This window comes from Struthio camelus, chromosome Z (assembly GCF_040807025.1).
Source record: "Struthio camelus isolate bStrCam1 chromosome Z, bStrCam1.hap1, whole genome shotgun sequence".
NCBI classification, from domain to species: domain Eukaryota; kingdom Metazoa; phylum Chordata; class Aves; order Struthioniformes; family Struthionidae; genus Struthio; species Struthio camelus.
Window position 1 is genome coordinate 1,741,863 of NC_090982.1, and position 24,167 is coordinate 1,766,029.

The following is a 24,167-nucleotide window of genomic DNA, read 5'->3' on the forward strand; positions in this document are numbered from 1 at the left end:
GGTATCTGCAGTCTGATGGGAGGTGCCACATCTGCCCCACGCCACGTGGAACAGGGCAGCAGCAACCCACACCTTTGGCACCCTGGGCAAGAAAGCCAGGAGGGAAAGGAAGAGCTGTAGATCTATGCAGAAAGCAGTGGGAGCCAGGAGGCTGCAGCCGTGTGGGCCCAGGGTCCCTGGGCTGGCTGTGTCAGCTCCATAGCTACCCCAGGCGATCCCTGGGCTGAGGGCTTCCCGCTGTGTCGGCCCTCGAGCAGTCCAGAATTCAAAGCCAAGCACCCACCCTTGCTCTCCTGCAGGACGGAGCGGAGGCAGGCGTGCACACATTCTGCACCCCCAGCTGCAGCAGGAGCTGTGAGCCCACCTTGGCCCACAGCTTTGCCCACGGAGCGACAGCACCGCACTGGGAATACTGGCATTGCTGGCTGGACACAGGCACTCCTTGCAGTGGAGGCGCCGCAGCCTGCAGGCAAGAGAGCTCCCTCAGGACAGCACGCACAAAGTCAGTGAGGGTGAAGACCGAGCCTGCAGGCAAGGACTGGTCGGAGGGTGTGGGGAGAGTCAGAGAGAGAAGCCCTGCCGTGAGGGCTCTGAGGAGGCCATGCGGTGCCTTGGCAGAGATGGGGCTGGGAGCCCAGCTCTCAGGGCTGAGCAGTGCGGCCTCCGGCACAGCGTCGGTGTTGCAGCGTGGCAGGTGGCTCTGGTGGCAGGGGACTCTCTAGGTGCCATTTCCCCCGGCAGCTCCTCATCCAGCTGCTCCTGGGCTTCTGTCCGTAGCTGAACAACCAAACTGCCCACCGAAGCGGAGGGCGCTTTCTGACCCTCCGAACATGGCGCCCGGGGCGCGGCACGCACGCTGCAACGACCTTCTTCCCATCCTGAGCAGCTGGTCCCCGCCCCTTTCCGGGGCGAGCTGCTGCGCGGATTGGCCGCTCCGCGGGCCTGCCCGGATGTGGGCTGGCCGGCCGGGGCATTTGAACACCAACGGCCGCAGCGCGCTGCCTGCCGAGGAGCGGGGTCCTCGCGGCGCCGGGTGGGCGCGGGTAAGAGCCCCCTCTCGCCTGCGGACCGGCCGGTTGGCACGGGTCGTGGGTTTGGGGCTTCCGGGAGCCCGAACGCCGTCCGGTCCGGTCCGGTCCGGGCCCAGGCCCGATGCTCCTCTCAGCAGGGCGGCCTGGGGCACCCGCCGCCCCTGCCCCGCTCGGCTGAGCGGCCTCTGGCGGGTTTTCGCGCTGGCGGACGCCCGGAGGGAGCAGGGCGGCCGCTCAGCGCCTCTCGGCAGGCAGCTGCCCGCGCACCGGGTCCCCGGAGCTGGTGCGGCCCCTGTTCCGCGGTGCGGTGAGAGTCTGGAAGCGGCCTGGCTGCGGCTGCCGCCCCTTCCAAGAGCAGTAGTCGGAGCGACGTGCTGCTTGCGTCGCGATCTGCCCCACCCTGAGGCGGGGTGGACCGTGGGAGCGCTGAAAGGTTGTCTTTCAGCTTGGCCGCTGCCTTAGAGAGGATAATGCCTAGCTGTAACATCAGCACTGCAGTGAAAACTACCCAGCCTTGTGCGCCCTTAAAAGGGGCTTATGTTTTGCATCGTTAACCCAAGTAATGCTGAACACCTTTATCTAGTGAGTTTACAGAAAGGTATCTAGCATTTGGTTGTGAGAACAGGTGACTGGAGCAACAGCACATGTTCTTTCCAAGCCTAATACTGTATGTAGCATAGGGAAACATGGACACCAGTTACACTTTCTTGTTGTAGGTGCTGAGAAGAATTACAGATCTCTACCGGTTTCAGAATGGCTACAGACAACTATGAGGAAATTCTCAAGTATTACAAATTATATGAAACAATTGGAACAGGTAGGTTTAATCTGTGAATGAAAACAGATGGATTTGCATTTTCTTGACCTGAAGTATTTATCTGAATTCAGACTATCTTATTTTAAAATCTGTAGATCTGATTTCAATTGTAGATTTTTTTTGAGTAGAATTCTGAAATTGTAGTTGGAAGCTGATAACATTGATGACAGTGTAATGTAATGAAAACATTGCAGATTTTATATGCCACATGCTCTAATGTAACTGAAAGATTATAAGGAAGAAACTGTTCTTTAAATGGCTCTTTTGGAATTTCAGGTGGATTTGCAAAGGTGAAACTTGCACAACATCTTCTTACTGGTGAAAAAGTTGCAATAAAAATCATGGACAAACTGGCTCTAGGGGTAAGTCAAGAGATGTATAAATGTTGGTAACATTGTCTGCTTATCCTAGGGAGTTTCTCAACAATGCGGGGTGTGCCATGTAGACCTGGTGCCTGTTAGTTCCCTTAGCTACTGAAGGACAGTTCAGGTTTGCAAGAATTTTAGTAAAACATCATAAATCTTGTACCCTGTCTCAGAGAGCAAGCGATGTTCTCTGACTGGAAAATTGATTAAATTGAGATTTTTTTTTTACTGATTTGACCAAAATATTAATGAGAATAATATTTTAGCTCTACCTCAAGTTTTGCTCATGAGCATGCCGGAATCTGGAGGAGTAATACCAAAGTTGTTGCTGAGTTGAATTTGAGAAGTTGACTTATGCTGTCATTTACATGCAACGGAGTTTTTTTTCTATGATAGTTTGCTTATTATGATGCACAGTATGTAAAAGTAGTTAGCAGTTTCATGAATCTTGTTATCTCCTAGGATGACTTGCCTCGTGTTAAAATAGAAATTGATGCGATGAAGAGCTTAAGTCACCAACATATTTGCCAGCTGTATCATGTGATAGAGACATCCAAGAAAATATTCATGGTCTTAGAGGTAAGAATTCTGTTACTGATGTTTGTGGCATGGCTAAGGTTATTAATCTTAGCTTTAGCAGTAGATGAGAATGAAGTTCAAGTATTCTAAACATGTTGTCTCAATACATGTGTTCAAGATTCATTAATTTAAAAACAAAGATGATGATCTGTCATGCACTCTAGCTTCTTGTAAAAACCGCTATTGAATGTTTGCAATAACTAAAATAATGTTGTTCTTAACTTGCACTTCTATTATTTTAAAATGGCAACAGCAAGAACTGCAAGATCCTAAATAGACCCAACTTTGTCATCTCCCAGCTGATCTATGTTTTGTCTGATGCTTGCCTGAAATTTTATAATTGATACTTTTTAAGGTTGTTTGGCCTGCCACAGAGGTGACTTATGGCACACTTGGGAACCTTTAGGCACTACAGTTATAAGGCAAAGGGAATCAAACAGTATATTCTGGCACACTCTGGCCAGTGTCTTCCCTGCATTCACTGTTACTTATGTCTCATTAATAAATTAAATACGTTGTCACATTTTTTTTTCCTGTCTTCACGTAGTATTGTCCTGGAGGAGAGCTGTTTGATTATATCATTTCGAAGGACCGCCTTTCAGAAGAAGAAGCTCGTGTATTTTTTCGGCAGATTGTCTCAGCAATTGCTTATGTTCACAGTCAGGGGTATGCCCACAGGGATCTTAAACCAGTAAGCCTGAGTAGTAAAATATTCATAATAGTGAATATGGACTTCTCTTTCCCTATTAGTAGCTGAAGTAAGTTATACCTTCTTCATTATCTTGTCCATAGAAGACCTCTTTCTGTGACTTCTTCTGTAAATGTATTATTTCTACTTGCTACTGCTACGTTCCTCAGTAGAGCTGAATGTGACTGTATCTGAAGAATGATCTTCCTCTGAAAGAGCAGCAGAACAACATGGGCCGGATGAGAATGAAACAGGGACATGGATCTAACTTTGAATTAGAATTAGGCGTTTTTATTTTCTCTGTTCCTGTTTGTACTTTGAGAGAACCTTTATGGTACCTGTCTGTACAGGCTGTTCTGTTTTCATGCCCCAAGGGAAAAGCCACTGATAGTCTGAATAAATGGTGCCTATAAAGAGTGTGTATGGTTAGACACATCCCATTGTCTCCTTCCTGTGTCTTTTTTCTCATTTCAGCATAGGGACAGTGAATCCGTTGAGTCTGTTTGTCCATGAATTGATTAGAGCTTTGTATTTTTAGTGATGCTGTTTGCTTTTTCCTCGAAAAAGCAAACTTGAACTGCACAAGCAGTTTACTAGACAACTTAAGAAATTTTTGCCTCCAAAGAACTGCCCCACAGAGAAGCATTATTTGTACCTCTGGAGGTAGTGAGATTTTAGCCAAAGAGCAAATTTTGGGTAGCTGGAAGCAACTTGCAGAGGTTTCTACTTTAACCTCCTGCTCAAAGCAGGGTCAGACCAGGTTGCTCAGGGCTTTATCCAGTTATGTCTTCAACCTCCCTGAAGATGGAGGCTGCACAGTCTCTAGGTGGCCTGTTCAGTCCTTCATTGTCCTCATAAAGGAAAAAGCTTTTCCTTTATATCCAGTCTGAAGGGCTCTTATTTCGGCTTATGCCTGTTGTCTGTCCTTCTCCCAGCATTCACTGCTGTGAAGAGCCTGGCCCAGTCTTCATACCCTTCTTGTAGATGCATTAGAAGGTTGCTGTGAGGTGTTTCCTGCCCCACTGCCTTCTTGAAGTCTGTCTTCTCTGCCTGAACGTCACTTTCTCTCCCCTCGTGGGGCAAGTGCTCCAGCCCCCTGAGCAGCTTGGTGGCCAATGACTGAACTTGCTTCAGTTTGCTATCTGTCCTTTACTGCAGGCTCAAAACTGGATGCAGTGTTCTGGATGCGGTCCGACAAGTGCTGAACAGAGGGTTGTAGTAACTTCCCTCAATCTGTTGGCTGTGCTTCTTCTAGTACAGCCCATGATACTGTTGGCTGCGTTTTCTGCCAGAGCACACTACTGGGTCATTTTCAGCTTGCTGTGTTAAGACTCGCCCCCAGGTCCTTTTCAGCAGATTAGAACTTTTATTCCCCATCTGAAATATGGTATGTACTGATTAGCAGGCAATCTCAGTCTCCAGAGGAGAGTTTCACGTAGGTTCTAGCTGCTAATGGCAGGCCGAAACGAGGTGAAAGACAATGTCTTTCCTTGGATATTTATGTGAAAAGCATTCATTATCACTTTTTTCTGTCAGGAAAACTTGCTGATTGACGATGAACATAATTTGAAGCTGACAGACTTCGGACTTTGTGCAAAGCCAAAGGTAGAAGCATGAGTTGCTTTCACAGAATAGAACTAAGTCAAATGCTACACACATGTACGAAAGATTGAATATTTGACTTCAGAGTGCAATGTGATGACTTAAGCCCCTACATTGAAACTGCTTGCCTGACTGTCAGGCCGTGCAAGATACTTTAGAGTTATTAAAGTAGCATCTGCTAAGTGATATAATATCTGATTTCCGGTTGTCTAGAACGAAGCCCTGGCAAAGTAAGATGGCTTTAATAAAATATTTTTATCAGTGGTTCTTCGTGAAGCTATTTCATTGAATATTGGTATATAGAGCCAACTGGCCTCATGCCCAGTAGCTGTTGGATCACTTTCTGCCAAGTTTCATATACGTATTCCCTTTGCGATTGGGAAGGGAAGTGTTTTTGTTAGATGAGGAGCTGAAGAAAAGACTATTACTTTCTGAAGACAGCACGAGTGAGCAGTTGGGGAAGTGAATGTTTATAGGATGCTTACTGTCTTGGACAACTTCCACTTAATGAAGTCATACATTATACCAAGATAGAAGAGGTCAACGCAGATGCATGGTAGAGGAAAATAAAGCCTCTGTAGCCTCTAATGCCTCATTGCTAGGAGACTTAAACTATGTTAAAATCTAATGCTTCTGTGTGACTGAGTTTTCTGTGGTGTTCCAGGGTGGCCTTGATTACCATCTTAACACATGCTGTGGAAGCCCAGCTTATGCAGCACCAGAGCTAATTCAAGGCAAAGCATATATTGGCTCAGAGGTATGTAGCACATTGTTGCTCTCTTCCCCCGCCCCGGAGTTTTTAAAGGTTAGGAGCTTCAGATATGCACGCTTGACTTCCCTCTCAAATATTCCTGTATAACATTGCCTAGGTAGTTCTCAAAAGCTGTATGACTACTCTTAAATGTCACAGAGCAGAATAACCCATATTGCACTCTGTTGGTCATAGGTCATGCTGTTGGCTTGTTTCTCTCTGACTAATCCTTCAGGGTCTCCATGAGTTGCTCTTGTGTTATATGTCTTGCAGAACAATACCTTGAACTGCTCTCCTGCTGCCAGTTCTTTCAAGAAGCATTAGATTCTGTTAATGATCCGTCATTTCTCCCAGATTTTTGTGCAGTCTGTCTCAGTATCTTACACATGCTATCAAGCTTATTTTTAGCTTGTATATGAGAAGTTTGCCCGCTTTATGCTGTGTGGTATAGTAAAATGTGAGAGAAGAAAAAACATTAAGAATGTATCCAGCTTCTGTTTCATATCTAGAATGTGAGGACATGCCACTTGCATTTGTCAGTCCATCTAGAACTAGAATTTCCCCAAACTTCCTAAACTGCTACTCTGTTAGGATGGCATCAAAGTATTTCCTGTCACATATTTTGTACCAGTGCTGTTGGACTCCAGCCCTTGCTTTCTTTGGTTATGACTTCAATGCTTTTCAGGCCTCCATTTTCTTTAGAGTCTTAGTGAGAACTACAGTATCAGTGAGGCATACGGACCTTGTCATGCCTGTACTACTAGAGAACAAGCAGTATCTTCTAGAGCTTTAAAGATAATTGTGATTATACTGACAGGTGTTGCAGTACTGCACAGATGCAACTGTACTAGTTCCTTGTGATGAGTTTGCTTTCATTTTTGCAAGTAAAAATCCTTGTAGATTGACAGTAATGCAGTAATTTCTTTCCCTGTCCAAATTTGAGAAGCCTGCCTCTGATTACATGAGGAGAGGACATTGGTTTTAGTTGTGCTCTAGCTTGAGTGGAAGGAAAACTGAATATCGGATTGTGTGCTTGGACGAGGAATGTAAGATTTTCCTCCAGAAGGAGGACTCTGCCGAAACTGGACAATATGATCTATCACTAAGCCATATCACCTTTGTTTTTCAGGCAGATATTTGGAGTATGGGAGTACTGCTGTACGCTCTTCTGTGTGGCTTTCTCCCCTTTGATGATGACAATGTCATGGCTGTCTATAGGAAAATAATGGTATGTGCTGGTTTTACTAGAAAATACTAGGAACGTACACTGCTAAGCACTAGTAGAGGCCTCTGGTTCTTGTAATGGCAGAGCCTGTTGGACTATGCCCCGGAACAAATATACATATCTACTGACTTTTGTTCCTTTTCCTGTCACTATTTGTGTATTTCACTCTTGTCTTTGGCTGGCCTTTACAGTACTCTAGTTTGCTCCTATAGAATGACAGCAAATAGAATTTAGGTAAAAGTATTTTGTTGCCAGTAGGTTGGATTTTTGTATCTCGTGCTGTATGCAACTTCTCCCTCTACTGCCTCTAGTACAATTGCATTTTGTGTCATTTAGTTCACCAAAAATAGTGTTCCTAAACATCAACTCTTCTGACTTCTAGGAACAGCAAAATTCTAAATCTGCTATTATACTTTCCTCCTCCAGAATGAAGAGGAAATGCATAAAACACTCTAAACTAGCTTCAGCCAAAAAAGCTAAATCATAAATAGAACCAATTATTGAAGTCTGTTTCCATGTAAATTCCTCGTGATGTAGCTAAAATTCTGTTGTTCCACATTGAACAGACACCTCTAGCAACCACTTGAAAATTCCTTTTGATACAGCCTTCAGTAAGTGGGTGAGATGAACAGGAGCTGTGTTGCCTGAGGGCTTTGGCTTCCTCTATCCTTTTCTCCTTCTCTAATCTGGAGTCTAATAATTTCTAAAAGGTAAAGGAGAATCCTCAAGAGTACTCGAGTACTACTTCAGGAGGAAGCAGCTGACAGGTCATCTACACAGGCTGTTTTTGGAGTCCATAACAATCTGAGCTCTAGAAAATGCATGATTGGTTCACCAGATAATGTAGCTTTTCAGACTGGGACTGAAGTGGACTTGAATACCTTGATAAAGATCTATAGTTTGATTTGTAACAGAAGACTTAAAAGGAAGCAAAGACTAACTGATCCAAAGAGATCTTGTGAAGATGTTGGCACGCAGATAACTCAGCATGAAAATGATACCACTTTCTTGCATAATGCTTATTAGCAAGCACTTGTAATTCCTCAGTAAAATGCCCATAAAAGGGAATAGAATAAGTCATCAATCAGAGTTGAACTACCTTTCCTTCTCTACTTGTGAGCTGTGATGTCATCCATAACAAGATCATTCATTCGTCATCCATAACAAGCATACATGAAAGAGTTGCCTATGTATATGCATACTGTCATGGTACTGCAGAGGATCCTTTATGCTAAAGAGTATGCCAGGATGCAGAACTTGGTAAATGTCATTGCTTAAGGTATTTCTTTTCATAAAGATTTGTCAGTAGTGGAAATGTAAGAACTAAGAGCTTTTATGTAGAATTGAGATTTTAAGAACATCAGTGATTATTCCTGCATAGTTTAATTTGTTTAATTCATTGTTTAATACATTGTTTAAAACAAATTCATTTGTTTAATACGTGTGAGGACTAGGAGCTGAGTTGTTCAGGCTGATAGAACATTGACTAGTGAAACTTGTTTAAGTGAACTGAGATTAATGAGCTGTAAAACTTCTTTGAGTGCAGTAAAAAACTGGTAATCTTAATTATGGCTGTTAAAATGCAGGCTTACTACTTCCCCTCAGAATTTGTTTTAATTTTAGGATTGTGAATTGAAAATTGATTCAAATTAGGACACTTGTACATTGTTGTGGAATTTAATTTTACACATTAGAGATCCTGAAATTTATTGTAATCTCAGCTCGAAACTATTGTTCCAAGTCAGTGTAGTACAGTCTGCTGCTTGGATGTGATTAGGATCATATCACTCGCATGCAATATGTTTCTTTCCTTGCAACGCTCTTTAAGTCTCTTCATTTGGGCGTATTTGAGTAAATTACTTTTTGAGTGAATAATTGAGCATCTGACACTACTTCTATAAGAAAAACTTATTTCTGGTGATTTTCTGAATCTGCTATGTATTGTAATTTTTTTCCTTTCCAGCATTGCTCTCAGTCAACTAGGTGCTAATTTTGTTTTCCTTTGGCTCATGTTCTGTAGCAATATATTGAAAGCAGAGCAGGTAACTGGCTGCTGGGATCAACATAGGAATTAGGTGTTGCTCAATTTTGCTTAGTTTGAGATTAAAGCTGTGGTGTGGAACTGCCTGTTATTTCTAAATAGCTCATTAGGAATATCTTTACAGGTTAAAGAATTTAAATTATGTCTTTAATGTCAAAGCAATACATATTCTACTTAGGTATATAAATGTAAATATGATATCACCTGACTTGTTATTGCGGCAATTGTCTGTAGAAATGAAACTTTCATGATAAATTGATACTTAAATGTTATTTCATGGTGGCTGTTCACTGATTATTTCCATTTCTACCAAGGAGTAAATGATCCTTTGTTGTGAATACAGTTCTTTTCATAACTACTATTGTCCTACCTCAAATCTGAAAGCAGTTTTCAGTATTTTATTAATCAGAGTTGCCAAAGGAACAATAAATCATTGGATTAAAAGAAACTCACCTTTTTAGGCCTGTAAATATTTTTATCACCATCATCTGTGTAGAGGTTGAAAGATGTAATCTGTTCATAGTAAGAATAGCTAAATCTTGAGGCCTCTTCATTTTTTGGTATCTGAAAAATAGTGGTTTGAATGAGTTGAGATTTCAACATACTAATACTGTATCAACCATTCACGCTCCAACTTGTTTATGCTTCTAAACTTAAATATCAAGTTTATATGATAAAACAATTTAACAGATAAAGAGGAGGTTAGCTGTGAAAGTGGGTTGAGGTGGAAATGTCACACAAGCTAAGTAGGTGAAGACTGGCTTAGAAATGCACCTAACAGATGAAAATACAATATTTTCCTTACTAATACAGCTATTTCTCAGTTTTAATGATAAACTAATATTAAATTTATTTGGGTAGTTCTTATAGCTAAGTTTTAATGTGCTCATCTTTCTTCCTCTTTTGCCTGAAGATGGATGTCAATCATCCAAGTAACCTAATGAATCAGTTGAGCTAACTGTTCAAAGTTCATTCTAAACCCACTTTTCTCTGCAGAGAGGAAAATACTATGTTCCAAAGTGGCTGTCTCCTAGCAGTACACTACTGCTTCACCAAATGCTGCAGGTAAACCTATTTTAACAGATAAAGCTTCTATTCAAGTTAGTCCATAAAATGCTATTGCATAGCTCAAAATATTACAGTGACAAATACTTAGGAAAATATTCAGTTTACTTCAGTAAGTGTAGTTTTTCCAGATCACTGAAGAAACAATTGACATTGTGTTCTGCTTCAAATTCTGTGGTAAGAATTATTGATGTAGTAAACAAAGCTATTAGTTTTCAAACAGTCTGCATTCAGAAGTTGGTAATCTTGCTATATAACTAAGAACCAACCTTTTTATAAATGAAGCTTAATATACCAAATACACAATAGTTGATTGATATAACCAGTGCTAAACGTTCCTGGAATGTTTATCATCGAGTATACATTCTGTAACTGCTCTTGGATTTGATCTTGGTTCTGTTACCACTCAGATGTTTGACCTTCCTTTTGGAGAAGTTATGAAACAGTATTAGTTTCTATTTGAGCTTCTGACAACCCACACGTTTGGGGCAAAAATCAAATTGTCTTCTCTGTTTCTGTGCTTTAAGTAACAACTTGATTCTTACTTGCCCGCTAGGTGGACCCAAAGAAGCGAATTACAGTTAAACATTTACTAAGTCATCCTTGGCTCATGCAGGGTTATTCTGATGCTGTTCAGTGGCAAAGCAAATACCCAGTAAGTACATTTGGCAAATGAATGCCATAATATTTTATGTCAGCGTTACTGGCTTTCTTCTACCCTCGTGTGGTGGTACAATGACAGCTCTCCAAAGATGATGTTTGGGATGGTTGTGGTTGCTTCTTTAACTCTTTTTGCTGTCGAAATGTGTATTTGAAATTACTTGCCCCTGTTCTTGCTGGTGGAGGAATTTAAAAGTGTATTTTCATTGTATTTTGCCACTGCAGCTTAATTTGAAAAGTAATTGACTTCTCACCGTAATCTGAAGTATTTCCGTATACAAACAGCAGTTAATTCTCCATATTGCTAGGTCAATACTTCATTTAAGGTGCAAAATGCAAATATTCTTCAGGACATATCACACACAGTTATGGTTTGTCCTATATCTAGTTGTTTTAGTGGATTGCTAGTTTGGATTACTTTCAGTGAGCCTCAAGTTTGTTCTTCATAGCTCTCTAACAGTTGTTTTACTTAAGTCAGAGGCTAGGACAATATGGAAAAAACTCTAGCTGTCAGTCATAGGTGCTAAACAGAAGAACTTGAGTGTTTGCATCCAGTGCCTGCCTTTGGCCACTGGGTGTCACTGTTTCTCAGTATAAAGAGCTGCTTTACTGTATGTGCAACGTGTAGCTCTCTTAAAAACGTGTATGTCTGTAGCTTTTGGGGTATTTCAGTAGAGATGAAAGTGCAGCTTTCTAGTGAAAAAAAAATCTCATCTGCTGACAAGGTTTCTCATGTGAATATGGGACCCCTTACCCAGAAGGGGCCACACTGAAGCTGCGGAAGTTATGTGACTTTTTCTTTCTACTCTCTACAATATCTAGACATGACGTCAGCTGTTTAAAACGCAAGATCTAAAATGGTTGATTCTTGACTCAGCCCAGTGGGTTTCATGACAATGTCATGGTCAGATATAGATATAGAAGACAACTTGAAAGTCTCATGCATCAATATAGATCATATTTTTGCAGCTGGGACACCTTGATGAAGACTGCGTTACGGAGCTGTCTGTGTTTCATAAACAGAGCAAGGAGAGTATGTCGGCGTTAATATCAGAGGTAAGAAATATGTCAGTAGAACTAATTAGCCTGTTAATACAGTAAATTTAATGTTCACTTATTCATAAATATGACATATGCTTTCCAGACATAAGGAGCCCCTGCAGAGCTTCAGAATCTAACTGTAGATTATAACTAGAGTTCTAAAGTTCAAATGATTTTTTTCTTCCTCTTTCAATTGTGCTCATGATGTTACCTAAACTTTATTGCTCTTTCCCACGATAACGAAAATTCTTGTGATTCTCTTTAAATTTCTCCAAGTCTCTTAACTTTTAGCTGAACAAAATATGTCCTATGCTGGGTTAACTCTTTGCTTTATAACAGTCAATAAGTAAGAGAAAAACATCAGAGCATCACCCCAACAGAATGCAAAATACTTTCTCGGGTATTCCTATTCTAGAAAGAATCTGTTTAGTCACTCTTGAATACAAATTACATAAGGTGTACTGATTACTGCTACATCAGTTGTACATATGTTAGTAATGGCACTCCTAGCCATTTGTAGCAGACTTCATGCGTGATGTATACTCTAGCAAGTGACGTTTTTGCCTTGAAATTGAATTTTGATTTCTTTTTACATAACAGCAGTGAAATAGTTCTTCGCTTTGGAAAAAAGTGATAGGTTTCCCACCTAGCTTTAGTAGAAACAGACTTTTTAAAATGTCTGTAATAGTAAAGTTGGATCATTTGTGAACTTAATGCTACTTGTTTATTCAAATTATTTTCTGTAACTGAAAATCCCCCTACAAGTTGGGGGCGGGGGGGGGTGGAAATCTTTGTTTTATCCAAAATAAGTCTGTTGAATTTATGTAGTACTTTACTGGAGGGCTTCACATCCTTTATAACTGAAGTCCAAATGTAGTATGTTACAAGACTGTCAAGCATCATACCTGTTTTCCTCATGCAAGTTGAGTTGCCTAAGATCAAGTGAAAAGTCTCTCCTGTTTGGAGGGGAAAAAAAAAGTCTGGGTGTCTGGTTGAAATCTTGGCCACACTGAATCTTTTCCATTAGGAATAGGAGCTTTTCCATTCACTTCAATAAACAGATTCCGGCTCCAGCATTAGTTCTCACAGCGATTGTACCATGCACTAATTTTCAAGCAGAAACAAGCACAGTCTGTTTCTTGATCTCCCCTGCCATGCATAGTGTGAATCAGCTGGAGTCTTATATTTGATCACCAAAGTGTAGTTTCAGGAATGCAGAATATGTAGAATAATTCCCAGAAATGCAGAAAGTGAAGTCCAAACTTATCTTGTGCTTACATTTCCAAACACAGATTGAAATCGTTGGTTTTTTTATTGTTTTGTTTATTTGTTTTAGTGGAAATATGACCAAATGTCAGCAACATATCTCTTGCTTCAGTCCAAGAAGGCTCGTGGCAAGTGTGTTCGCCTAAGGCTTCCATCTCTAACAGGGCATGCCAGTACAACCCAATTGGCAGACCTGGAGGTAAGTTTTAGAGTTCAACAGGTTAAAATACTGATTGAAGTACTTCTCTTCATTAACCAAGCTCTGCCTGGGAAAAGAGACTGGTTCACTAAACATCAGTAAGAGAATGTGTGCAGTCAGCCAAAGTCTTGGTCATTAAACAGTTCAGTCTCCTCATTAGTATGTTTTAGCAAGCTGAGCAAGTACTACAAATTGACGTTACAGGAATAACTGCCTGGGGGGATGTAGTGCATTATAACTCACTATCATACAGGATCTACCCTTAGTTGTTCATGGAAATAGATCAAAATTGCTCTCTGGGCCTCATGAGCATTAGAGGAGATGTTCCGTTATGCCACCTCTGTTCTCACTGCAGAAATGCTTTTAGGCAAACTGGCGTTTTTCTGTGTGTGTCTAAATATTTTTGTAGCCTTCTTGCATTTGGCATGGCTTAATAAGGAAGGTCTTCCAATCGCTCTGGCTTATTGTTTGGGTGACCTACTTTTAAAGGAAATGGACGCTACATTAGCTGATAGTCAAAGGGAAGAGACTCGTTCCTTCTTATCTGTTCTCTTTTGGAACATTTGAAAATATGCTGTTCAACTTGAGTAAAGGAAATGTGTTCCTGAAGGTTTTTCTAAACTACTTCTTCAGTGGCTTCATGCATGTAACTAGGTCGTAAGGTAAATTCTGTTTTTGAGCTTTGATAGCAAAGTGCAAGTAGAGCACTTCAGAACTTGCCTGAAGTTGCTAAGCTGCTTGTAATATGTTATATATTATACAGGTCTGTGCGATGTCAGTGATAGTCATCTATATTTGACAAACTCAAAAGCATTCAATAAAGAAATTGCCATAGTTCTAAATCATTCCCTCTTGAACTGTAAACTTCAGTGTGAAATTGACTAGCTGTCTGAATGTGCTGTTCTTAACGATATGCAATCAAAATAAATACTTTCATAACAGTCTGATTCAGCTGCCTGTAAATCATTTCAGGTCGCTCTTGCTAAAACTGCTGTGAAGTATAAATCAGAATTCTGAGATTGCCAGTACTATATAAAAGAGCATGAACCATAAGCGTTACTGAGCATGCATAATGTGCTAGTCTTCTAAACTCGGGGAATTTAAAGGTGGAGCTTCTCTAGGTTCAGTGGAACGAATGCTGGTGAAATGGTGTCCCAGGTTAATTAGATCAGGCAAAATGGTACCGTTGGTATATACATTATGCTTTGACAGATGACTGTGATAGTCTTGTCTACACAATGCAACAACCCATTAGTCCCAATACAGTGCTCAGGACAGTTTGCTTGCCTCTGTAAGTGGATCTCAACTGAATCTTCTGGAATATCCAGCCAGCAAGGTTCTCTAGCTACCGCTGGTCTAGTGTCTAGTTAAAAAAAAAAAAAAAAAACTAGTTGAACTTCCAGCAAGTTTGACAATTTCATGGCATAGCCTTGTACACAAGAGTACCTTATTTCAAGCATTTTGAAGTATACAGATATTCCAGAAAACTAGCCACTGCATGAATTTCTGCTGGAACATAGTAGCCAGCATATCCTATTCAGGCATTCATAGCGTGTTGGAACAAGATTTGAACTACAGAGGGCTATGGCAGAGTTCAACAGGTGTCTGATAAGGCCATTATAGTAAGTCATTGTAGTGCATCTGATAGCATGCTAGGAAACTTTTTCTACTTTCAGTAGTGTTGAAATATCTGATCATTGCAGTATCCTTGATCACAGGCCCAGGGGCACTTAACGGCAGACAGACAGATAGATTCCAAAAATGGCATTCTTTTCAGTTGAGGACAAAACAGTTAATTGTATGCAATTTCAGGGAAGTGGTACAAAACAAGTCCTTGAAGAGGTTCCTGAAATCACCAAAAGGTGGTTAGAAACCAAGAATACTGTAATATTTTGATTCTGATTGTATATGGAATGAAAACTAAGCACGAATGTCTCTACTATTTGTGATATTGTAGTTTCTATCTGTGACATCCGTGTGCTGTAGCCTGTCTGTAACTCTTCCTCCTTTTCAGAAATGGAATAATATTTCCTATTTCACCACTTCTAAGTAGTGGGGAAAAGGATGAGCTGTGGCAGCGTGGTCTTCTGCCTTCTCTTTTTCCATCTTCTAGTTTGCAGTTATCTTTCCCCTTCCCAGTGTAATGCTGGAGAAGAGTTTCGTCATATAAAGAGTTGGTAAGATCTGTTTGGTCTGGGAAGGGGTTGTGGAGAGCCAAATAACCCTGCTCAACCATCCATCATGTGGTGTTCAAATGCAGCCGCTTTCTTCATAAAAGGGTCTAGCTGGGCAAACAAGGCTAATGAAGAAGGAGGGACATGAATTCGATAGTTTCTGAAATGTTATCAATTCTGTTTGAAGTGTTTAATAGCAGAACATTCCTTAATATCGGAAAGATGCGGATGAGTAGAATTTTTTGCTGGCTTTTTTCCAAATGTCAGAAGTTTTGCCAAATCCTGGTCTAAAGGGTCAATTGGTGTATAAGGGTATACTATAAGTATAGCTTTTGCTCAGATTGTAATATCCACATATAAACAAACTTGACTCAAAAAGCTACTGTAGGTTATCCATGTTATAATGAAACATATTTCTTCCTAAGAAAAGAAGGACAGAGCCGTGCAGAAGAATACAGCTACTCCTGATTCCTTGCCCTGATTGTGAACCGTGTGGTTTATCTGTGAAGGTTCTGTTTCACGTTGTTTCCTCTTTCATTTCACATCATCAGTATGTTTTTAGTAAATGGAAGCTGGGTAGGGTATGTTTGCATTGTAGTGCCTAAATGAAAGATAATAGAAGATGACTCAAGAAGCAGAATGTAAGATACACAATATTCAGTACTTTGAATGCAAACTTTTAAAACATGAAAGTTAGAATTCTTGACTGAAGTTGTGACTCCTGTCATTTAATAACAACAAAAAAACTTCCTTTACTGGGCTGGCCGTTAGATGAAGGCTTCTTAATGCTGGTTCAGGTGGTAATGCTGGTATCAGGAAAATATGATTATTTTTGCCTTTATCCAGCCCTCTTCAAGGCTTTACTGCATTCCTTTCTTGAGTTCTTTGCAGTTTATGCAGCTTTGCTTAAAAGAGCTTGCGATCCGAATGAAATCGAAGTGGGGTATTTTTGCAAGTTGCTTCTTTTCTTGACGCAGATCATGAAAGATGCTCCTTTGAGTATAATTTCACATCTGTTCTAGATATAAATGGCAACACCACAATGACAGTATTAAAATTATGTTACAAAGCTTAGGTGACTGGCATGGGAACTTCCGTTAACTGTTACCCATAATTGGGAACTTGGAGAGAATAAAATTTTTCCAGCCTTCCTCTTCATTTTTTTAGTCTGAAAAGAACATTACATACGAAGATGTGCTAGACAGCAGTGAAATGCCATATGCATTTGGTCCCATGAAATTTTCTGATTCAGCTTCGCTCTTTGAAGAATTTCCATTTGAGGAATTAATTCTAACTGTTCCCAGAACAAAGCAGGTGTTTGCAGAACTCATCTTACTACTTTTGAAATAATAACAATTATTTATAATGAGAACATAAGATATTATACAAATTACTGTTCTTATGTATGTGAACATTTGGTTGTCTACAGCACTTTGCCCAAGGGAGTAAACTGAGTAAAGAAATTCAGATGTCATAGCTGAACATAAATTGTAGCTTTCCTCTGGCCATAGGTCATGATTCGTTTGATGTAAACCTGGACTTTGACACTTGGTTTGCCTTACAACAACATGTAAGCAGTGCAAATGAGGCCAAGTTGACTTTAAAACTCACTGGAAAGAATGAGGCATGATAAAACAAGATCTCAGAGCTAGACTAGAGCTGGACAAGCCTTTGAAGGTAAAGGGAAGAAGTTTAGCCTCTACAATGGACAAGAAAATCCAATGAAGCCATTCAAATTATACAGTTAGACCAAATGCCAATTTTTAGATAAGTTCAGATGAGTTGGTGGGAAATAGCCTTAAACATGGAAGCTGAAAATAAGAACAGATACAAACTGTCTTGCTAATTCAATTGCCATTTCTTTATCAAGTTATGGGGAGGATCAGAGGTATTGAAGTTCACTTTTTGACTATATACATGTATTGTATAACACTTTCATAAGCATTGCATCTGACCTGCTTAGATTTTAGAATTTCCTTTTCAGCAGCATCCCTGAATGTGGTAAGAATACAGCACAGGAAGCCTTTTCTTTTTTTTGTTACATCTCTTGCAGCATTCAGAGCATGATGCTGAAATGGATGATACGGAATTCACACTGTCAACTCCTGTGACAATGAAAGTGGCATCGAAGAAGCATGAAAACAAAGAGAATGTTGATACAGAATCTGCTGTAAAAATTGAAATGCCCTTTGCGCTTCCTGCTCCAAAGACTCCTTTTGCAAAGAGTGTGAATGAAAAGCAAGCACAGCCCATACCCTGTCAGGCACTCGTCCTCAAAGGTACCTCGTATGTAACAAATACTTACAGCATGTGTACAGGTTAGGAATTTTGGCCCTTAAAATATGCAGCACTTAATACTTAACGTTTCCAGCGCAAGTTTCTGGAAGGCCTTTTTGTCCAAGATCATACATTCACCAGTCTGCTTCTGTTGCTTCTGATAAGTTGCTGCAAGAAGCTTAACCATTCGTCAGGGCATGCTCCTGCAGTGTTAATTACAGAAGTCATTGCTTCTTACAGAATCACATGTGCAGGCCTTTCAGTGCACTCTAATATGGAACTAAGTGCTATGTTTCTAAAACTCACTTGTATCGGTTTTCCTCTGTTCCATCAAGGTTTAGAACAAAATTTCATGTATTTTTTTTTTGCTTTTTCTTTGTTATTAGTTGAATGAAAACATAGGGATGCTTTTAGTCACGTTGGCATCTAATGCTTCTTGCTTGGATTTCTTATGGTAGCATGTCAGCATTTTCACAATAGCAGGCCAAAGTGGCAGTGAAAATACTTCTGTTAACAGTGTATAAATCATACTGTTACTCGTAATGAACTACAGGCATCTGTCTGTTTAAATTGTCAGCTCTTCTGAGTTACCAAAGATTTGTCTTCAGTCTCTCTAGTCTGTTCTTGATGATTGATCCTGTACATATATTACTCTTCCCTTTACCTACTAACATAAAAACTCTGATGTTGGTAATGTAAGTGCTAACTTACTTTCAAATAGCAAGGACTACTTACAATAGGAGAACCTGCTGTTTCAAATGCTAGGGGATATAATTCAGAAACAGTAGGTCTTTGCAGGCTGATTTAAGTTATAAATGCTCCTGGCCATACCTATGTTCAGCTGCAGTATGCTTTGCAAAGTACTGAAGGAAGAAGAATACTGCAAAGGCTAGTTCTTTATACTAACTTGATTTTTACCTTAAAATCGTACAAGGTAACTTGTGGACAGTTTGTCTCCATGTTAAAGTTAAAGAAGAAAAGTAGGTACTTTTTCTGAAATTGAATGTAGGAATGAAGTTTTAGCTCAGTTAGATATTTCTCTGAGGATTAAACAAATGAAAGCTAACACTGAAAGCTTTCATTTGGGAAGGGTAGTAGTAATATTTTCTTTGAGACAAAATGGTGTAAGTATGTAGGGAAAACTTTGAGATCATCACTGTCTGCGGCTAGAGGCAGTTCTGTAGTGAGCTAGAACTTGGAGCTGAAGCTGTCGTAGTGTAGATAGAATTTTTTAGGCTGTTATTGAGCTTGCTTTATTAAAAATGGCTATATAATTCACACCCTTTATATAAAAGGGTGCCTTCATATAAATGACTTGGTGCAGAATGCTAATATTTGACATAGCGAATGGCTTAATATTTATCCTGGGACCAGTGGCAAAGCAGTTCCAATCCTTTCTCCTTCCAAATTTCTAATACTGAACTGTATTGGTTGCTGTGAGGTTTGACTTGTAGAGCACTGGGGAAATCACTTTGAATTTTTCTTTGTATAGCAGAGGAAGTCTTGTGATTATTTAAAAAAAAAAATCTATTTTCTCATTCTAAAGATATAGAACAGAGGCAGAAAAGGGGAGCTGATTTTAAAAATAGGTTACTAGTCATAAGATATCCTTGCTAAAGAAAGTCTTTCACTGTAGAAATATACCTGCTTTGGCTTGGACTTTCTTTCAGAGAGCCAGTTCACGACAGTTACCCCAGTTAAGAAACCCACAAACTCGGCAAATACAGATGAATCAACAGCAGCTGAAATCCTTTCTGAAAGAAGGTAAAAGTCCAGTTACTTGTGCACACTCCTGATTTAGAATAGGACTACCTTAATCTGTGTAGAGAATAGGAAGCCTTGGTGCAATGACAGGCTGTACTGGCTGTTCTGTGTCTTGGTAAAAACCTTCCTAAAAGCTTTCTCTACATTCACTAGAATGTTGAAAGTAAAAGAAAGTTCTAAAGTTACATAACTGAATTGTCTTCAGAGTATATTTGTTTTCCATAATTACAGATTTCTTCTTTTTCTAGTTCCCCAGAGGGCTGCAGTTTTTATACACAACTTTAGGTTTAAATCTCAAATATTTTGAAGAGATGCTGCACTTGCTTTGGTTTTATTCTTTCTGCTTGTCTGGTAATCTTTTAATGATGTATCTGAAATTAATCCTGAACACTGAGGAAAAAGAACTAATTTGCTCATGTAACAGGTGTCACTCAGTAGAATTAGATCTCAACCTAGCTCATGTGGGTAGCAGCCAAAAGAAGAGAAAAGCCAAAATGTTTGGAAGTCTTGAAAGAGGACTAGATAAAGTGATCGCAATGCTCACGCCAAGCAAGAAGAAACGACCCAGCACAGGTGGTCCAAGGAAACTGAAGGTATGGTTGCTAGAAAATGTTTTGATGTTATCTGCATCTAATCCAGTTCATTACCTGTCCTTCTGTCAGGAGCTGTTGAAATACCAGTTGCTCATGGGCAGAAATGCAGAAATATCAATAGAAATATTGCATTGCACATAACAATTTAGCCTTACGTTAATTATTTGTAGTACCTACTAAAATGAGAAGCTCAAAGATGAGTATTAGTTTTGCTGAACTTGCATCAAACAACATTGGCATACTACTAGAATTTTGCATGTAGTGAATAAGATTACAGAACTAAAGAGCAGCTGGTGTACATTGAAAGTTATGCAAGGAGGAACTTCTACTTGAATCTATAGGTAACAAGTTTGGAAAAGGGATTAACATGAAGGAGGCCAGGCTTTTACTGAGGCCTAAACAATTCCATAGAAATAAGTGATGTATATCTTCAGCTGTTTGGCTCTTGAAGCTGCAGCTGTTAGGATGCCTGCTTGACAGTATGAGCTCTCTGTCAGTAAGAGGACTTAACATTTTGTGTGGTGCAGCCTGTGTAAATGCAATTCAACCCCTGTATTCCAGTTGAAGCTGTTTCAAATGGCATTTGTCAAAGGCAAGATGGCAGTCTTACAAGTTCAGGACATGTTGGGCTACAAGCCTGACCAAATCATCTGACAGGAGCCCACACTGCACTAGGAATTCAGGAACTTGAGCAGTAGGAGGAAAAAAAACCTAACTCTGCAGTCTCCAAAAGCTTTTATCCTTGTGCATCATTTTCCCATGTCCACAGTATATGCAAAATTACTGGTAGACCTCTAGGGACGTTGGGAGTGCAGTAGTGGAAGAGAACTGCATTTTACATTGCCACAGTAGTTCTAGAAGGGGGTTACATACTTTTTTAGGCTGAGCAGGAACATACAGAGAACCACGTGTTTTCGTTCCTTTGCATCTCAACCTATGTTCATTTCTCAAGCTTTTTTATAATCTTATCTTCTCAGGTGGTCGTCTTTGACTTTCAGAAGCTAGATGGATATTTGCTACATATTACAGTTGACATAGCCGTTCTCTTCTTACATATGGGTATCTGAAAGATGTTCAGGATGTCCCCTATTAGACCAATTTTATATGCAGTATTGGTTTAAAAAAAATTACATATATAAAATTATAGTATTAAGTTACTTTTTTAATGTTTCAGTATTGTGATGCTTTACGACTAGAAAAGACCCAGGAATTGTGCCTGTTCCTTGATAACAGAAGTGTAGTCCCAGCTGAGCAACATACTATAGCCAGTCTCCCCACTGTGGAGTTCGCAGTAGGGTGACTTAAGTCATATGTCTGTCTTCCATAGTCCTGCAAGAGGCTTTTAATATCTGTGCTGCCCTAGGCCATCACTGCTACTTTAGGTTTTATACTACATTAGATTTTGTACATACTTTTATATTAATTGTGCAAAAGCTGTTTCTTCAATGTTCCTGTCTCTACTGCAATGTCTTAACCATAAAAAGAGTGGGAATTTGAAGCATTTGTCACTATGGTTAGGTCTCCTAAAGTTTTCTGTGTGAAAACTTTCATATTGTCTTTAGTCTTCGGAAAAGCATATATTTTTCTTGTCTCTTCCACCCCCTCCCCCTTCTTTAATGAGTTGTTCCCTTTTAGGCACACTGTAATGTTACCACAACTCAGCTACTGAATCCGGACCAGGTGTTGAATGAAATAATTACTGTCCTTTCAATGAAAAATGTAGAATATATTCAGAAAGGGTAAGTGTAAAATTTGACTTGAGATTTTATTTGTTGAAATAGTCAGTACTCCAGTCTTTGATAAAGCAAAAGATTTAAACTTACCTTCTCTGTGCCACATTGCTTTCTGTAAAAGGATTCTATTCTATGTAAAGAACACAGAGTCAAGATGTATGCAGTAGAAATTGTCCAAACAATGGAAAACAAATGAAATGTTCAATTAACTCTTCTAGAGCTCCTTGGTTAACAGATATTAGCTAGTAATAGCAAGGTAAATCTTAGACTTATGTGAATTTGTGTATCCCTTGTGAAATCATAAATGCAAGAGGTTTGTCTGATCTGGCTTTCTTCCTGTATCCTAACAACTTTGTAATATAATGCAGATGCCTATGACCTAACTCCTAGCAGTTAAATAGTTATTCAGCAAGAAATTAGTGTGCTTTAAAACCTGCGCAGAATTCACAGCATTATATAAGACTATGTTAACTTGTAGGGTTTGCTAACTGGACTAAAGTACTGAGACTGTGCTTGATTCCTACTTCTGATGACAGCTTAATGTTTTCTTCCTAAATTTTCAATGCATGAAAAATTGTCGTGCCTTAGGCTCATTAATATGCACCTTCTAAAGTTCTTGAGTTTTGTAAGTGATAAGTATTGTATCAAAGGTTGAAATGCATACTAATCTTTCACATTTCCAAGCTCGAAACCTGTAAGGATGCTTAACTGCCCAGAAGTGCCTCTCTGCATTGTTGTAACTTAAATTTCATGGTCAGAGCTATTCTGCTCTGCCCGAGAGCAAAAATTGAGCTAAAGCTAGGCTTTTACCACAGTTTCTCTGCAGAGAAGAGAGTGATCTTGTGTAGTAAAAATGCAAGATCATCTCCTTGACTTCAGGTTCTGTGAGAGTCAGGGTCTACTGCTGGGAAGCCCTTTGTTATATCTTAATGTTTGGGCATAGAGATAATATTCTGGGGCTGAAGTACCCCAAGATCTGTGTTCACTGCATTCTCAGTTGGTTCCCAGCATTCTGTATGCCAATGGGGTGCTTTACGTAAAGTGCTTTCGTCCTTTATTGATTCAGACTTTCATTGCAAAACAAACATGAAACAATTCAATGATTATTCTGTCTCTCCTTACTCTTTTTTGTGCAGCTATACGCTGAAATGTCAAACACGGTCAGATTTTGGCAAAGTTACTATGGAGTTTGACTTAGAAGTGTGCCATCTCAGTAAATCTGAAGCAGTGGGTATCAGGAGACAACGGCTTAAAGGTGATGCTTGGGTCTACAAGCGACTAGTGGAAGACATTTTATCTAGCTGCAAAGTGTGACTGGATGACGCGTGTGCTGAGAAAGCAGAAATTGTGTACTGCCTAAGACATCTGAGATTTTAATCATAATATCATTTAAAAAAACCTGTTCAGAAAACTAATTCTTTGTCACAGTCACAGCTATATTGGAAAACAAATCTGTTGTCTCTGCCTTTTCTAAATCGTCTGTCTTTGTATATATGCTTTCTGTATGTTTCCTTTTTCTTGGAGAAACTTGTCAACTTTGAACTATTCTGCAAATGCATTAAAATAAAATTTTGTAAACTGGTCTCCCCTCTTATATTTTTCACATATATGGTAAAAAGGGCAGTAGTGGTCTTACGCTCAGACTTGGTTTTGATATGTCTTCAGGTGTCAAGTACATGTTATTCAGCAACTGATTTACATAATTCTCTTACTATCTTTGCCTTAAGATTTATTGAGGTCATTAACTCTGGTAACCACAGATGTGAGTTAAACTATATACTCAATGCATTGTACAAAATGGGACTGTCTTCAATAAATATTAAAACAAAGATAGTAGGATTTAAACTATCAACCTAAAAGATACTAGGATTTAAACTATCAACCTATATAGAACATTACTATAATTCATTACTGAGCCTTGTGATGGTTAACAACTGCATGTACTTTCTGATGCTCTTATATTATAACTGATCATGAGAATATTAAGAATTCTAGCACCTTTGAACTGCCTTGAATGAAGAAGCTATCTATCTGGCCCTGTCTACAAGCAGTTCAGAGAGAGGTCATTGACAGTACTGAGAGCAAAACTTTAGCTCTGTTGCTGGATATCCAAATAAAACTTTATGCAGAACTAAAAGGGAAATTTTTAAGAGTTTAAGGGAGCTGATCCTGCCACTTCACTCAAAAAACCAAAAAATCCTGAAGAAACATGTCTCCCAAGTATCTCATGTTGTCTATCTTGTAGCAAGGCTTCTGATTTTAGTCTTAAATAAAATAATGTATCTGAGCAGGAATA

The 24,167-nt window shown here is 39.6% G+C and overlaps 1 protein-coding gene across 4 annotated transcripts; it reads left to right on the forward strand.

The window, feature by feature from the left end:
• The first annotated feature begins 897 nt into the window (after positions 1–897).
• Positions 898–23,455, forward strand: MELK (maternal embryonic leucine zipper kinase). 4 transcript variants are annotated; one of them, XM_068927733.1, is made up of 18 exons: positions 946–1,043; positions 1,748–1,848; positions 2,125–2,210; positions 2,676–2,792; positions 3,340–3,483; positions 5,017–5,085; positions 5,747–5,839; positions 6,963–7,061; positions 10,096–10,164; positions 10,721–10,819; positions 11,794–11,880; positions 13,202–13,330; positions 15,930–16,013; positions 17,558–17,783; positions 19,452–19,545; positions 19,970–20,138; positions 21,774–21,877; positions 23,008–23,454. In XM_068927733.1, the coding sequence occupies exons 2-18, from the start codon at positions 1,785–1,787 to the stop codon at positions 23,183–23,185; spliced, it is 1,911 nt and encodes a 636-aa protein (XP_068783834.1). In that variant the 5' UTR covers positions 946–1,043; positions 1,748–1,784; the 3' UTR covers positions 23,186–23,454. The 4 variants fall into 4 exon arrangements, with proteins under 4 accessions (XP_068783835.1, XP_068783834.1, XP_068783836.1 ...); XM_068927734.1 differs by lacking the exon at positions 15,930–16,013 and having other exon boundaries at positions 898–1,043; positions 23,008–23,455; XM_068927735.1 differs by lacking the exon at positions 3,340–3,483.
• The last annotated feature ends 712 nt before the right edge of the window (positions 23,456–24,167 follow it).

Bases quoted from the DNA above. Each gene is read 5' to 3' on its own strand.
- MELK (XM_068927733.1), top strand. From the start codon at position 1,785: ATGGCTACAGACAACTATGAGGAAATTCTCAAGTATTACAAATTATAT. The intron at 7,062-10,095 runs GTATGTGCTGGT...TTTTCTCTGCAG, and splicing joins CTGTCTATAGGAAAATAATG to AGAGGAAAATACTATGTTCC. The intron at 10,165-10,720 runs GTAAACCTATTT...CTTGCCCGCTAG, and splicing joins TGCTTCACCAAATGCTGCAG to GTGGACCCAAAGAAGCGAAT.